The 17739-nt window shown below is 41.0% G+C and overlaps 1 protein-coding gene across 1 annotated transcript in view; it reads left to right on the forward strand.

Annotated features, from left to right (window-relative positions):
* The window catches only part of GALNT2 (polypeptide N-acetylgalactosaminyltransferase 2), a 156571-nt gene extending 142186 nt beyond the window's left edge, over positions 1–14385 (forward strand). Inside the window, exons 15-16 of the mRNA XM_069769270.1 lie at positions 9544–9663; positions 11511–14385. Of these exons, the coding sequence (XP_069625371.1) occupies positions 9544–9663; positions 11511–11666 (276 nt within the window). The 3' untranslated portion in view covers positions 11667–14385. The remainder of the gene's footprint in view (positions 1–9543; positions 9664–11510) is intronic.
* Positions 14386–17739: the final 3354 nt, after the last annotated feature.

The raw sequence follows: 17739 nt of genomic DNA on the forward strand, positions 1-17739 counted from the left end.
CTGCATTTTTTTCAAATCCGCTGCGGAAAAATCCGCAGTCCTCCAGAATACGTGTGCACATACCCTTAAAGCACTGCTGTGGTGTTTATAATCCTCTTGCAATAGGACAAGCTGGATGGCAAAACAAGTGCTAGTAATATCCCAAACGTAATAGGAATGAAAAAATTACTTTTAACCATGACAAAACGAGTTTATTTTCAGAAAATACATACAAAATTAATTATTTGGAACTTCGGAGACATGTTGTCAGTAGTTTATAGAATTAAAGAACAATCTACATTTTACTCTATATAGTGTAAATCGGGCAAACTGAAAATGTTGCAGTGGTCTCTTATTTTTTGCCAGAGCTATACACACACACACTAAGGCTATGTGCACACGTTGCAGTTTTTACCGCAGAACCGCAGCGATTTTGATGCTGCGGGTCCGCAGCAGTTTACAGTAAACATGTAAACCAATTGGAAACCGCAAACCGCTGTGCACATGCTGCAGGAAAAACCACTCAGAAACGTAGCGGTTTACAACCCGCTGCATGTCACTTCTTTGTGCAGAATCGCAGTGATTCTGCACACATAGAAATGCATTGATCCGCTTACTTCCCGCGTGGGGCTATGCCCACCATGCGGGAAGTAAGCGGATAATGTGCGGTTGCTACCCGGGGTGGAGGAGAGGAGACTCTCCTCCAGGCCCTGGGAACCATAATTGTGGTAAAAAAAAAAAAGAATTAAAATAAAAAAAAAATGATATACTCACCTCTCAGCGCTGCACGCGGCCGTCCGGTCTCAGGTTTGCTATGCGAGCAGGGCCTGCGATGATGTCGCAGTCACATGACCGTGACGTCACGAAGGTCCTTCTCGCACAGCATCTTTGGAACCGGACCGCCGCCTGCAGCACCGAGGAGATCGGGACATCAGAGGGTGAGCATAACCATTTTTTTTTTATTTTTAACATTACTATTGATGCTGCATATGCAGCATCAATAGTAAAACTGGTGCAGGAGTAACCCGCAGCGGAAACTGCAAGACAAAACGTGATAAATCTGCAGGGATAACCGCAGTGGTTTTGCCCTGCAGATTTATCAAATCCGCTGCGGGAGAACCCGCAGGGACCTGAACCTACGTGTGCACATAGCCTAACACACTATTGTCGGTCAGTTGGCCTGTGAGGGGTATAAAGTCAAGATACTTGGAGCATAACTTGACCAATCCATGTCTGCCCGACAGGCATATGGGAACCTATTCTTCCTGATGGCCTACAATTATATGGGTAGGTAGGATCGAGCTGTGGTTAAAACCACCATAGGCTGCGGGGTGGAGTGCTCAGTCAGAAAGCCTGTGTGAACAGGTACAAGCTAAGAGAGCCACTTCCATATGTAACTAACAAAGTTGCACTCTGTACCGCTACAGTATGCAAACATGGAATATGACGTTGGAATTGCATTGCTGCTCTAGAAAAAAAAAAGATGAAATGAAGATACGAAGTGCATCAACTGGCCAATTAATGTGGGTCCAACAGCCAATGACAAGGCAAGCTTCTTTCCTGGGACCCCAATCTAATATGATACCTCTCCTGGGCTGAAAGCTTACAATTATTTGGGTAGGCAGGATCGAGCTGTGATTAAAACCGCCATAGGCTGATGGGTGGAGTGCTCAGTCAGAGGGTCTGTGTTATTGTCCAGCACGGGGGGAGGGGGATATGTGCTGCACACTTAAAAATGTACATTCTCAATATTTGCCTACTATCTTTTGGTGTTACCGCAGGTGCTATCTTAATATAGGGAGATAAGGTTTATAGCTTGCTACTCAGCAAGCTATAAACTAGAAATATTGGGATTCTCTTTAACCTTCACCTCATTATATGAATATCTTAAATACAATTAATAAAGGGAGAGGCTGGAGAGGGGTCCATTTTGTGGGGCTATGCTCTTTTGGTTTCGAGTAAGGCTACTTTCACACATCAGGTTTAATTCCGGCTGTTTTCGGCTCTTTAGAGAAAAACCGGAACCGGTTTTTCTCCATTGACTTTCTGCGTTTCTGCATAATTTTGCGGTATCTATCTGTAAAAAACGTCAACTGTAACATTTTTTGTCTGCGGCGATAAAGCCGGAAGGGCCGGATCCGACTCTTCCGGCTTTTTGCTACAATGCATGTCTATGGACGCCGTATTGCGACGGATCCGGGAAAAGACGGATCCGGCGGCCTGATCTTGCTTTTTAAACTGAGCATGCTCAGAAGTTATTGGCCTGCCCCCAGGACACATATATAAAGCAATGCCATTGAGGCCCTCACTCATTTCCAGCCATACTGCCAGCCAGAGAGACCACACCCTGCCAAGAATCTTGCAGACCCTGCCAAAAGAGCCAGACAGAGAGCGGCGCCAAGCCTGCCAGAGAGCGGCGCCAAGCCTGCCAGAGAGCGGCGCCAAGCCTGCCAGAGAGCGGAGCCAAGCCTGCCAGAGCGGAGCCATGTCATGTCTTCTTCTGGGAGCCCTCCCTCCCGTCGGCAGCACACTGAGGTAAATATATATGCTTTTAATTTTGCTCTCGCGCTCTCCCTCTATGTGTGTGTGTGTGTGTGTGTTTATATCTTAATGTATTTAGCCATCTTTCTTTTTTGTAGGAAGCTGCTGCCGCAGCACAAGAGGTGGTTCCCAGAAGAAGAGCGAAGGGGTGGAGAAAGATCTGGAGCGGGATCACAATGGGTTTGTTTCTTTCATTTATCGCAGAACCACAACCTCACACTACACCCAACACATAACAACACAAGATACTTACAGAAAGATCGCAGCACACTACACATCCAAACTGCCCATTTCAGACATCACACAACACATACAAAATGATCATTATAGATATCATACGACACACAACACATTAAAAGGCTACATACAAGCACATAATTTTTACGTTATTTTTCTTCTAGAGTTCGGATTCTGGTGCTCGATCCAGAGGTCCTCCCAGTGGCTCCCAGGGTCGTCGGCGTCAGAGTCAGGGCGGCCGTCATCGTGTAAGCATCTTTTTTTTTTTTTGGTATTTTTTCTCTTTTGAATCTAATTATATTTATTTGCCATTTTTTATAACAAGCTACACAGCGTGCTCCAGATTCGGACGGTGAGGAGGTCAGACTCGATATTGACCTCCTCATCGATCTGATCCGAGACAGAGAGCCGCTGTGGAACATAAGTGACCACCGCCATGCTGATATCATCGTGACCCGTCGACTCTCGGAGCAAGTCTGCCAACAGCTTATAGAGAAGTGGGAGGACCTCGATGTTTGGGCCCAGAATCAAGAACGTAAGTATACTCAGTTCAGTTTTCTTGATGCATTCTAAGTATTGTTTCTAACCAATTTGTGTTTCTCCTTTTTTAACAGGTGAGAGGATTGTGAAATGGTGGCGGTCGATCAGTGATCACTTTAAGAAGGAGTTCAACAAAGAAATGCGGGCCCCGAGTGGTTCTGGAGGACGCAGGAGCAGATACAAGTATGCCAAAGCCCTGTCGTTCCTCAGGACAACGATGGTGACTCGAAGGTAAATATTACCCACCATTTGTAATAACCAATGTTTAACATGTGTAAACCTCTTTTGCTCTTTCAGCCAGGGCCATGCAATATCAGTGTATTAATTGTTTGTTTTTCTCTTTTGTTCCACAGCACTGTCGGGAGCACTCGGGAGCCTGCAGCAGAATTGAACCCTTCTGGGGTGATCCCTCAGGAGGCCGCAACCGAGGGACAGTTCGACAGTCCCGGCCCCTCTGCACCTTCCCACTCTGCACTTTCGCAGCCTTCCCACACATCGGATCCCTCTGTCCCATCTCCGAGCGCTGGAGCATCCTGGCTGGTTCCATTGCATGTATCTGCTGGTGAGGATATAGTGTTTCCTGTACCCCACCTCTCTGCTGCTGCCACCTCTAGTACACCTGTAGCTTCGGGGCGACAGCGGCAGAGGGGTCAGGTACAGAACTATCCGCCCGAGTTCTTACACCGGAACGCATCCTTTCAGAACTGTCTCAAAGTTTTGTCCGAGCAAATGGCTGCAAGTTTCAATTTAATAAATAAAAGTATACTCGAGTTGCATACACTTCTGTTATCGATGCATTCAGAGGCAAGACAGTCACCGAACAACACTTTTTTTCCAGTCGGTACTCAAGCAAATGGAAACGCTATCAGATGCAAGTAATAGAATCCTGCCAGTCAACTCTAGCGCTCATTGCCTCAAAAGCTGAGGCTCTTGCCACCCATGCTGCACATGCCCCCTCTTCCTCCACTGTCCATCACTACAGCCACTACCATCCTCCTGACCCGTACCGCCAACCTCCCCATGCCTCATCCCACCAACCTCACCATCACCCACATCGTGCCCGTGCTCCATCCCACCAGCCAGACTACCAGCGTCCTGCCCGTGCCCCTTCCCACCATTCTGACCAATATGATGATCCCGAACCATACCACTTCCCATCTACTTCATCCGTGCCTCCTCTCCCTGTCCGCTACCAACAGCCTCTTTCACCTCCTTGCCAACCCTCTTCTCCACCCATCATTGCTTCTGCCTCCCAATCCTCCCAAAACATCACCTACACCCCTCCATCCTACCAAATTCCTAACCCCAATCCCACTTTCGTGTCCTACCGCTCAATTGCCTTCTCCACCCCTTCATTACTACCTATTGATCCTTCCCCACCACCAACACATTCCTCTCTCCACACTCCCACTGTCGAAGTGTCCCTATCTGACAGCCCCTCCAGCACTATCTCCACCCCGACTTATTCCAACCTTTAGTTTTTTCCGTTTTTTTTATGTTGTGTTAAAAAAATTTTTTAATAAAATTGTGTTGTTTACAGCAAAATTGTATTTTATTTATAAGGTATAGATAACCCTTGGGCAAAACAAGGTTTCTTGGTTAGAGGTTAAATACTTTGGGTACTACCCAAACAGGTACACAACTTTGGTAAAAGGTAAAATCAAACAGGTACACAACTTGGGTAAAAGGTTAAATACTTTGGGTACTACCCAAACAGCTACAAAACTTTGGTAAAAGGTAAAATCAAACAGGTACACAACTTGGGTAAAAGGTTAAATACTTTGGGTACTACCCAAACAGCTACACAACTTTGGTAAAAGCTAAAATCAAACAGGTACACAACTTGGTTAAAAGGTTAAATACTTTGGGTACTATCCAAACAGGTACACAACTTGGGTAAAAGGTAAAAAACTTGTTACTAGGTTGAAGTCAAATTGTTCAAACTCTCTCATCCTGCCAGTGTATTCTTCCTTCGGGTGAAATAAAGTATGCTGCAAATTGATCCCGAATTCTGGAAACAGTTGCAGAACTTCTATACGTTATGTTGCTACAATCAGCCAAGGTGGTTTCTTCAGAGTGGTCTTCAATGGAAAGCTGTTCCTTGGATATAACATAATTGTGCAGGACAACACACACTTTCACTACCTCATCCACAGTGTCTGTCTTCAAGTTAATAGATGTCAGTAGAACTCTCCATTTGGCGGTTAAGATCCCAAACGTACACTCCACCATTCTCCGTGCATGTGTGAGTCGGTAGTTAAAAATTCTTTTTGTTTGGGTTAAACCACGACTGGAGTAGGGTTTCAAAAGATGTTCTGAAAGCTGGAAGGCTTCATCCCCAACACAAACAAAAGGCGTTGGTGGCTCCGAGGTTTGTTTGAGGCATTGGCTTTGGGGAAGGGGGTGGCTGGGGGAAATTGAAAGGTTTTACAAATGCCGCCCCATTGCAGACAGTTTGAAAACTTGTGAATCATTTGAGCGGCCATACGCCCCAATATCCACCGCTACAAATTTGTAATCCGCATCAGCGATGGCCATCAGCACAATGGAAAAGTACTTTTTATAGTTGAAATACTCTGATCCAGGACCAGCCGGTTTCACGATACGGATATGTTTCCCATCCATCGCGCCCAAACAATTGGGAAACTGACAGACTTCCTGGAATCTGTCTGCTACTTCCAACCAAGTCTGCATTTTGGGATGTGGAATAAAATCATCGTGCAAAGAGTCCCACAGTGCACGGCAAGTGTACTTTACAATTCCAGAGATGGTTGAAATTCCCTGTCTGAACTTGAAATTTAGTGACGAAAGGGATTCTCCAGTAGCTTGGAATCTGTGATCAAAAGCAAGGCAGAAATTACTTCAAATTCAAAATATCAATCAATGAAAGTGCGCTACAAGAGTACATAAAAAAAGACTGCTTACCGAAGAGTGACCATCAGACGCTCAGCCGGGGTAATAGAGAATCTGCAATATGTATCACTCCTTCTTATAATATGTTCAATTCGGTGCACCAATCCATCAGAGTTCTCCGCTTTCATCCGCACATAGCTGAAAAACTTCTCTGGATCTCCTCGTTGCTTCATGTATAAAGTAGAAAAGACTCCCCACGTCATTCTCTGCCGTGATGGGGTGGAACCACAAACGACGTCATCGCCACAGACGCATGATGCGCTGTCTCTCTCGCTCCTTCTCAAGAACAATTGTTTTCAATCTATTCGCCTCCACAATGAAATCCACGTAGTTCTGCAGAATCTTTGTAATAATGCCATCCATCTTGCTCTGTATGGGGGCCAATCACATTTTTTGCCTGTCAGGGGGCGTTTTTAAAAACCGGATCCATCAAAAACCAGATGGAAAACCAGACAAAACAGAAGGGGCGGATCTGGTTTCTCGCCAGATTCGGGCATCGGATCCGGCAGAAAACCGGATCCGTCCCATCCGGTTTGCACAAAATAAGCCGGATCTGGTGCTGCGGCGCGACGCCGGAATCGGCATGCGGCGAAAAACCTGATGTGTGAAAGTACCCTAAGGGTATGTGCACACGTATAGAGCTCCTCTGCGGATTTTTCCACAGCGGATTTGATAAATCCGCAGTGCAAAACCGCTGCGGTTTTTCCTGCGGATTTATCGCGTTTTCTATTGCGGATTCCGCTGCGGTTTTACATCTGCAGTTTTCTATTGGAGCAGATGTAAAAATGCTGCGGATTCCGCACAAAGAATTGACATGCTGCGGAAAATAAAACGCTGCGTTTACGCGCGTTTTTTCCGCAGCATGGGCACAGCGGTTTTTGTTTCCCATAGGTTTACATTGTACTGTAAACTCATGGGAAACTGCTGCAAAATCCGCATTGTGTGCACATACCCTCAAGCTGACAAGCGTTGTGTAGAAAACAGGAAAAATCAGCTGCTTATGTCTGCTGTACTGGCCAGAATGTACATTGGAAGGCTTTTGTTATATATATTTTTTCATTACTAATAGATACATGAAAGAATCCCGCAAAAAAATACAGAATACAAAATCTGATTTTAATTGTCATCTGTTTTACTAGGTGAAAAATGGAAAAAATTGGCATAATAATTCAGTCTTGTTTTTGTTTTTTTTAATCTACGGTAATGCGCTCTGAGAATTTCAGTCCCAGAAATTACTGTTTCTCTTTCTGAATATTATTTTGTGTGCAGTATGTTATTATATATTGGTACTCCCTCAGATCAGTCCTCTTTTTATCTTGACTAAAAAATGGATGCATGGATAATGGGTAGATAGATAGCTAACTGTTAAAAAGAGATGGATAACAGATAAAGAGATGGATAGATACATAGATAATTAATAGATACATCGATAGAATGAGTAGAGAGAGATTGGAAACTGATGGAGATTTTGACATGCCCTCACAGGAAGCCAGGAGAATCTCAACCAGACCTCGTGTGTCTGTAACAGCAGTTTATGCTATAGAAGGTTTTTCGAAAGGAAACCATTTATTAAAGTGCTCATCTATGGCAGTTCCTATGAAAGGGATTTGTATAGTAGTGACCAATCACTTTAAGTATCTAATGGTCTTGAAGTCCTTTCAACCCCAGTTTAACTCTTTTTGTTCCAAAACCATTTATGGTTCTAGACTCAGAATGAGAAAAACAAGACCAACTGACTCAAATATAGATGACAACACAAAAATTAGGCGCAGCAAAATGGAAGCCGGGTGCTCTAGACTGAGTCTAAACTTGACATTTTTGTCTACCACAGAAGGAAGTTTGTTCACCAAAGCACTAAAGATTAAATTTTGTTTTCTTTCATCTTATGTTCTTTTCATCACTAGTTGCACCGATTTTACTTTTAATTATTTGGTTGACTCCCAAAATCATTATATACGGTAGACTATTTGTTAAAAACATTTAAATTTAAAAAAAAATAAAAGTCCCACCAAATAATGTAGATTTTCAATGAAAGGGAGATAATGCATATTGGGTTTCAACATGGCTGATCCTTAAGGCCCCTTCACATTAAGCGACGCTGCAGCGATACCGACAACGATTCGGATCGCTGCAGCGTCGCTGTTTGGTCGCTGGAGAGCTGTCACACAGACCGCTCTCCAGCGACCAACGATGCCGGTAACCAGGGTAAACATCGAGTAACTAAGCGCAGGGCCGCGCTTAGTAACCCGATGTTTACCCTGGATACCATGCTAAAAGTAAAAAAAAACAAACACTAGATACTTACCTACCGCTGTCTGTCCTCCAGCGCTGCGCTCTGCTTCTCTGCTCTCCTCCTGTACTGTCTGTGAGCCGGAAAGCAGAGCGGTGACGTCACCGCTGTGCTTTCCGGCTCACAGCCAGTGCAGGAGGAGTGCAGAGCACAGCGCTGGAGGACAGACGGCTGTAGGTAAGTATCTAGTGTTTGTTTTTTTACTTTTAGCATGGTAACCAGGGTAAACATCGGGTTACTAAGCGCGGCCCTGCGCTTAGTTACCCGATGTTTACCCTGGTTACCAGTGAAGACATCGCTGGATCGGTGTCACACACGCCGATCCAGCGATGTCTCCAGGGAGTCCAGCGACGAAATAAAGTTCTGGACTTTGTTCAGCGACCAACGATCTCCCAGCAGGGGCCTGATCGTTGGTCGCTGTCACACAGAACGATTTCATTAACGATATCATTGCTACGTCACAAATAGCAACGATATCGTTAACAATATCGTTATGTGTGAAGGTACCTTTAGTACCTGCAGTAGATAAGCCTCTGCCACAGAGTTCTGGCAACTGCATATTTTCCAAAAGGAAATGCTCACGCATGCTGTGCCAGATCTGAAGATACAGCTGTGAGAAAATCGCGCCATTGGCCAACAGTAGTTGTTGCATGTGTTGTCAGCCTCACGTTTCCCTTTTTCATGACTTTAGACTTGATAAATACCTTGTATAGGCAGGAGCCACCTTTGTGTAACGCTATGTAAGAGGTTTTCCAGGAAGACTCCTTAATGTGGATATGAAGGAGCTACTTTATTGGCTGGATGAAGGACCTGGCATAGTGAACGTCGCTGCTCTCCCTCTTCCTACAGGATAGGAAAGCACTGCACAATGGTTATGTGATTTATTTAAAAGGTTACTCATATTTTTCTTTGGACTAAACTGTAAATGGCGGCAAAATTCATACTTACCTTTTGCATGCAAATTTTGGTAAAATCAAGTAAAAAAGTATTACGGGAAATTGGTTTTTCCTTACATTGACGTTTCATTTCCCCTCTAATTTTAGGAATGGGCTTTAACGAAGGACAAATCAGTGAAGCATATGGACCTTTGTCTTACTGTTGTGGATCGAGCACCAGGTTCACTCTTAAAACTTCAGGGCTGCAGGGAAAATGACACCAGACAAGTAAGAGCACATCACCTGTAATGTTTCTCTACCACAGAAAATGTTACTGTATTGAAAGCTTCAAAATGAAAGTGAGGCAATAGATCTTTTTTTTTGGATCTTCGTGGCACTTTGTGTATATTATGCAGCTTACATAGTGAGATGCTTGATATTTAACCCCTTTTCCGATGTGACCTAAACGTACGTCACTTGTGGAGTGGGCTCAGGAACTAAACTTGCATTATACCTGGGAGATGCCGGCTGTGATACACAGTCATTTCTTCCTGTAACAGCAGTCTTGGGATCGGTGCTGTTTAACCATTAAAATGTGGTGCTGCCTGGTTGTCATGGCAGCCGGGGGCCATCTCTGACGCCCTCTGAAGCCCAGCCTGCTGTTGGGTTCCGCAGGAGAATGTCACTTTAGCTATTCACTGCAATACAGCCGTATTTGCTGTACAGAGCAAGCAATATATTACCATCTGCAGATTAAATGCCCTTAATCATCCTTGTTTGGCAATTATAAACACTTTCTTTTGGCACAAATGCCTCTAATATAAGAACCAGACTCCAAGACATGTAGCAAACACAGGAGCAGCCAGTTCCAAATGCACGGACTTAAAGGGATCACCCGAAGGTAAAGCATTTTCTCTTAGCTACCTATATATCTAGTCCCATAATCAAAGCTATTTTCTAATATGCTTTAAAAATTCCATACTGTTCCCTAACTACACTGTCTCCACTCCAGTATATTCAACTTAAGGATTTCAGAAACCAGAATAGTTATTCTGTTAAATAAGTTGTTCGATGCTTTTATAATGATGGCCTAACTGTGGGATAGGCTGCAGTATCAGATTGCTTGGGTGGTACCACCTAGCACCCTTGCCAATCAGCTGTTCCCAGTGTCGGCTGTACCTGGATGTGATCAGTTGAGGCGCTGCATGGCACAGTTCTGACAACGGTATAGTGGCCACAGCCAGGTACTGCACATCCACCCTGAATAGGGGTTGCATCTGGAGTGTACCCCTCTGTAGCCCTTACACAGTTGACAGAACTGTGCTGTTCTGCTCTGCAACCGATCACATCTGACAGTGGGGATCAGCTTACCAAAAGAAGAAGGAAATCGCACTCGGTCTCTTAAAACTTCAACACTTTAATAAAAGAATTAAAATATCACACTCCTGTGAATGCCAATGTTCAGCTGGTATTCCCTGGAGATCGTGATTTTTTTTTCTATACATAGCAGTATTGATGTGCTGTGATGTATAGTACAAGCGATCAGCTGATTGCAGGTTCAAGTCCCCTAAGGGGACTAACAAATACAGTAAGAATTGAGAAAACAATGTTTAAAAAAAATATGAAAAAAAAAAATACAAAAGTTCAAATCAATTACCCCCTTATATCCCATTAAAAAATGAAGCAATTAAAAAAAAATACATATATTCGGTATCGCTGCGTTCATAAAAGTCTGATCTATCAAAATCTAAAAATAAAATTATCTGATATGTAAACGGTGTGTCACTGCAATGCAATAAGAGGCAATCAAAATATGGTATCTACCCCAAAATGGTATCCGTAAAAATGTCATCTCATTGTGTAAAAAAAAAAAAAAAGCCCTCACACAGCTGCATACTTGGTTTCTGTGTAATCATGCTAACCTGGAGAATCATATTACCAGGTCAATATTGCCATATAGTGAACATAATAAATAAAAAAATTTGTGAAATTACACTTTACAGAAAATATCCCAGGTAGTTTTAAAAAAAACAATCCTACCGTACACAGCGTGCAGAATAGTGTGTAGTGATAAATGGCTGCTTGTTACTTGTCATATTCTCTAACATATCTCCATGTTTTTTTTCCTATTTTAGAAATGGGAGCAAATTGAAAACAATTCCAAATTAAGACACGTTGGAAGTAACTTTTGCTTAGACAGTCGGAATGCCAAAACCGGTGGTCTAACAGTTGAAGCTTGCAGTCCTTCGTTATCGCAGCAGTGGAAATTCTCCCTCAATTTACAACAGTAGAAGTTTTAAGTATTGGGATAAAGGGTGGGGGGACTGACCGTCATTTCATGGACATCACTTATGAATGCATTGCAGATGTATATGATAAACATTCTGCGGATTTATATACCTCAGTATTCCATCTTGACTTGGATTTTAGAATTACAATGGGTCATGGAGAGATATTTGGGCCAGAGAGCAAACAAATCAAAGGCCTTCTACAATTCTTTGTTTTAAAAAAGAAATGATTTGAGTGTTGCACAGAGGCTCAGGCCCTCGAAGAGTATGACCTGGCAGACTTTCTACTTCCGAATGTGCAGGAATGGAGGTATACACTTGAACAGATAATGGAATGGAACATCATACCTAGCCGTGTGTGTAAGAAATAACTTCCCATGAAGAAAAGTTGTTTGGTTTCTCTTGCTTGTATTCCTTCCATTCTGTATTTTAATGCAAAAAAGTGTAAACATGTATGTGCAATGTTTAATTCCCTTAATGTGTGTATCCCTGGATATGAGTGGAGTACCTAGACACAAACCAGAACCATTACAAGACTAAAGCAATGCAATAGGTGAGCGGCAAGGAAACCTCGGCTGGCGATCTGAACATTGAAAACATTTTTTTTTTACGTTCTAGATTTTAGTGAAAGAAGATCTAAACTATGGTGTTGTGTTGCTGCCGGAAGATGTTTTATTCAGTTGAGCTTTGAATGTATGTGCATTCATTTGTGCTAACATAAGCTTTTTTTTTTTTTTTTTTTTTTTTTTTCTTAATTTGCATTAACTGTATAACTTAGGAAAGAAAAACTTTTTTTTTTAACTAGTGTAAAGAACAAAGCAACCAGTCTGTTGAATGGTACAATTCCGTTCTGTGAATGAGACCTTTTCTTATTCCCCCTCTCTCTCCTCTTCTAATCAGAAAATAATTTAGAAGGATATTTTCTGTAATATATAAGAATGAGTCAGTAATTTATTTGGGGTACTGTGGCCTGGATTGCCAGTCATGAGTGCAGCCATTTTTCTTCTGTACATATCGTGCTCTTTTTGTACTCATTTGCCATATTCATTATTTGTTACTAGTATCATACTTTCTAACTAGGTCAACACAAAGTAAGAGTTTGTGGTTTATACAGGCCAGCTATAAACGTGAAGTGTAACGGGAGACGATTTTTAACACTTTCTTATATGGTGCCTGATTTAAGCACTTTAAGTGAACATAGTTGGTGGGAGAAGGGAGGGGGTAGTTTTTTTTTCTTCTTTAATTGCAAAAAATGCAACTGACGCTGAGCCTTGCTTCTAATTGAGTTTCAAGTCTGCATCTCAGAATCTGGGGAAATCGGTTACAACTCCTAAGGTTACACCTCTTAAACTGGTCAAAGTTCATTCACAGACTATTAGTGAATGAACCTGTGGTTGTCAATTCTTGCGTCTACTTGCAATAAACATAATATCGCTGTGCTCGCTCAATTCGAAAGCTGGATCTCACAACTTTCATTTAAACCTGCATGCTCAGCAACGCCTAGCATGCATGTTTACTGCCCCATGAATAGGATGTAAGCCACTGCTAGAAACGTGGCATTTACTTTACAGTAGATATAAAGCATGGGCATTTTTGTAATCCAACATGCTGAATCCTTTGGGTCCATTAGTGGCAAATGTTGATTCTGTCAACATTCATGCAACGTTAATGACCAGCTCCCACTAGTTCATCCTTGAACTATATGCTCCTGACAGAATTTTGTGGTATGAAATTATCCACATTTTAGCAGCGATATATTTCCTTGATGACGCATATTTGATATGACGAGTAAATGATGCCCATACCAATAATTTTGTAATAATCTCCAGTGAATGTGATTTACAAGGCCAGTGTGTAAGTCTGTTTGGGGCAAAAAATAAACAAAAACCTGCAGTTCGTCATAGGCAGCCCCCAAACTTCCGTTTGTACGTAGAGCTATGTTGTCTGCCTCAGACACACTACATTTCTGGTTTTGATACACTAACACAGCTGAATAACATGTTTTAAGGTTTAGTATTTGATTTCTACTTTGAGCATACTGTTTTTAATACATATGGTTCTCTTGATCTACCTGTGGGTGGCATTAATCTTTTTGAATAAACTCTAATCTTCAGGAACCTACACCCAGTAGGCAGTTTACGGGCTGATAGCACGCCACAGTATTTTGCTGTATCCGCCTAAATCCTGAATTTCTGAACCTCTATCAGAAAGTTTGAATGTTCCATCTTTCAAAAGCATTCTATTGTAGTAAGTCTGTATCATTAATATACACTAGTAGAGATGATTTCTTTTGATGTCTCGGTATGTTTACATGATATCATGTGCCAAAGTCATTTTCTTGTGCGTTTCTAGTCCTTGTCCAATAAGGAAACGGCAAACCAGACCCCACTGCCAAGAGCAGATTCTCCGAATGTCTGTTGTAATGCATTCTCATTATCATGGACATAACAATAATGTAATAACATGTTTTTGTTTTTTACACAAAGCTATAGTTTGGTAACTGTTCTTTTAAATGGCTATAGTGATACAACGGTGTCTGTTGTACGGGGCCTGTGTGTGCTCATTTTATAAATTCAAAGCATCATTGACAATTGTTTAACTTAAAAGAAAATAAATACTTTATAGATAACAAAAATAGTGTGTTCACTTTTTTATTAATCTGCTGAGACTATATTCTTGTGATTTTTCTAAAGATTAAACCTGATTAAAACTGATTGCCCACCCCTAAGGTCATGAACTTTATTAACCCTCTTAATGTCCAAGGCAAATATTTCTAATCATAGATTCACTTCACATGGTAGTAACTGGAATGTTTCAACAAATCCCAGCGATTGTGGTTTTGTTTTTTTATGACACATTGTACTTTGTATTTTGATAGTGGTAAATTTAGGTCAGTATGGTTTATGCTGATTTATGAAAATATCGTAAATTTGACAAATTTAAAAATACATACCTTAATTGTGAATACCCTTAAATCAAATAGTTCTACTACACAAATAATAAACAACGTTTACCACATGTCTACTTTATGTCCGCGTCATTTTTCATGTGTCCTTTGTTAGGCTGTTAGAACGTGTAAAAGTTTAGCGGCTATTTTTTATTTATTTATTTTAAGGAAATTTACTAAACTTATTTTTTGAGACCTTTTCAGATTTGAAATGGCCGAAAGTGTTGGCACCCTTGAAATTATTCCAGAAAGTTAAATATTTGTCCCAGAAAATTATAGCAATTAAAATTTTTGTTATACAAAAGTTTATATACTTTGTGTGTGTTTGAACAATATAAAACTGAGAGAGAAAAAGACAAATTGGACATAATTTCACACAAAATCCCCAAAATGGACTGAAAAAAATTGTTGGCATCCTCAACTTAATATTTGGTTGCACACCCTTTGGAATAAATAGCTGCAATCAATTGCTTCCTATAACCAACAACAAGTTTCTTACACTTCTCAACTGGAATTAGAGGTCTCTCATGTTTGAAGGGTGCCTTCTCCCAGCAGCAATTTTAAGATCTCTTTACAGCTGTTAAATGCATTTTAGATCCAGACTAACTGCTGACCACTTCAGAACTCTCCAGCTCTTTGTTTCCATCCATTTCTGGGTGTTTCTTCAAGTATATTTAGGGTCATTGTCCTGCTGGAAGACTCATGACCTAGGTCGGAAACCCAGCTTTCTGACACTGGGCAATACATTGCGACCCAATCTTCAGATTTTATGACGCCCTAGGCTAGTTTCACATTTGCTTCGAATCCGCAGCGTTTAATCCGCATCCGCAAGTGCAGGAAAAAACACATAGAAACACATAAAAACGCAGCGTTTTTTAGACGCATGCGGGAACGCATGGGTCATTCCATATCAAGTGATCCAAATATGAATATTTTTTTTACCTTATGTCTTTAGATTTTTTTTTATTTTTTGTTTTTATGAAGTACAACTTTAGTTAATTACAAATTAAAAGTTTAGAATTTTTTTCTTCATCGGTTAATTTTTTACAGATTTTTAAAGTTTTGAAAAAGCGCGGATTTTGGCCAGGTATGGCTTTACATTTTTTATCATATCTCGGGCTAGAATTAAGATCTAGAGATGGGAGAGGCATCATTTTTCTCAGAACGGTACCAGCTTTCATTTGATATGTCACAAGACTATGTTTCTTTATATTTTGTTTTGGAGAAATCAAATTAAAAACTTTGATGCGCAATTCTGAAAAAAACGTATGTTTTAAAATTGTGGAAACATGCATGTGTGTTACTTGTGTCCTTGTTTATATTTGTACAGGGACTCAACTTGGGATCTATCAAATTTGTATTTTTTTTTTAAGCCTTGAATCATCTGATTTTATGTTTGTGTGAGTTTCTTCCTTTTTTCTTTTCAAATTACAACTTATTGCATTCAACATTTATATGTAACAATAAAGAAACACAAAAAACAAATACCGAAGTGCCAGAATAAATACATCTTAATCATCATAACAACTTGCTCAGCATTTTCAACCTGAATTCTTTGAACAAGCCAAAAGATAAAAGGTGATCACATCCTCAAGTGTGGTTTTTTAAATACAGTCTGATCCTAATTATATGTTAAAAACAAGATTAAAAGAAACAATATTTCTACCACCTATTTATACATGGAACAATTTTTTTTCTACTATATCACTAAACATGTAATTTCTGAAGTGTTTAAGAAGAATAGTACAGTAGTTAAATCCTCGTTCTATAAAATATGAACTAATCAAACAATTAATAGTAGGTTTTTACTCTGGCTTGTTATCATCAATGTGTCCCTTCTAGTGGGTGAAATGTCATCTTGTCCATAAGGGCTCACTAGCAATGGCCGTTTCCTTCTGTGTCAGAGTATGTGCGGCCTGTCATGGTGCTCGGCTCCATCTGAGTTATATCTGATTTTTGTTCACTTTTACAATGTCTGATTTTCTTGGATACACAAAGGACGGCGCTGGACCAGAAAGTGCAGAAAAGTCACTTCTACGTCTTCATTTTCACAATCTTTGGAGAGTCCAGTAGCCGCCACCAGTACCAATCATATTCACAGGTCACATCACCAGTTGTCATCCATTGCCGACCTTGTGCCGCCTTCTACCACTTCATGGTCGTCACTGTCTTTATTTCCACTACATGGGATGACAGTCCGGTATTGCTGAGTCCCTGTGATGGTTTCTGCTTCCTGTAACTGAGGTTTTCACAAACTCTCCTCCTCCTCTTCGTAGTCCTGGTTTGTGCAATACATGAACTGGATGTTAAGAATATTTTTCTCCCTCCATTTGAGGAGTTTCCTGGGTGATAAGATTTGGTGTGAATATGGTCTGTGGAGGCCCGAGCTGCCGGCCTGTCATCTGCTCTGCAGTCACCGTCTACCCCTGGTCATTCTCAGCCCTAACAAAGCTTCTCCTCTGTCCTCTCCTGCTTCTAAGTGATAATATAATAAAATAATACAGTAATATCTAGCAATCATGGATTATTTGGGAAATATAGACCCCACACTGTTAGACCACAGGCTGAACAGATCTGAAATCAAGATTTTTGAACTGACACTGTAATAGTTTTATTTTTTAAAATATGATCCCATCACGATCCCATCTTGTATTTTGGTACAGATGTGGATAGGAGCATAGCAGGCACATGTGCAGTTTTTTAAATTTTTAAATTAAACGTTTTTTTGGAAATGCGTTTTAAAGTTTTGCGCTTGCGTTCGCATAGGTAAAATATTATCAAAAATACTCTTGTGACATATCTGGTGAAAGCCTGTACAGTTCTGAGTAGAATGGTGTTTATTTTGTTTCTCTATCTCTTTTCTAGCCTGAGTTATGGGGAGAAATGTAAAGGCAGGCAACACCGAAATTCACACTTTTTCCGAACTTTGAAAATCAATAAAAAATTAAAAAAAATCTATAATTTTTTCTTTTTCACATTTTGCATTCTCTGACACACTGTTACCAAATAACAAAATCTCAAAAGAATTAAAAATATAGTGGTAAAAATCATTGGTTCACTTGACATGGAATGACCCGCATGTGGTTAATAAAACGCAGCGTTTTCACGCTTTTCCATGCGTTTTGTCAT

The sequence above is a fragment of the Ranitomeya imitator genome, chromosome 5 (genome assembly GCF_032444005.1).
Source record: "Ranitomeya imitator isolate aRanImi1 chromosome 5, aRanImi1.pri, whole genome shotgun sequence".
Classification (NCBI taxonomy): Eukaryota; Metazoa; Chordata; class Amphibia; order Anura; family Dendrobatidae; genus Ranitomeya; species Ranitomeya imitator.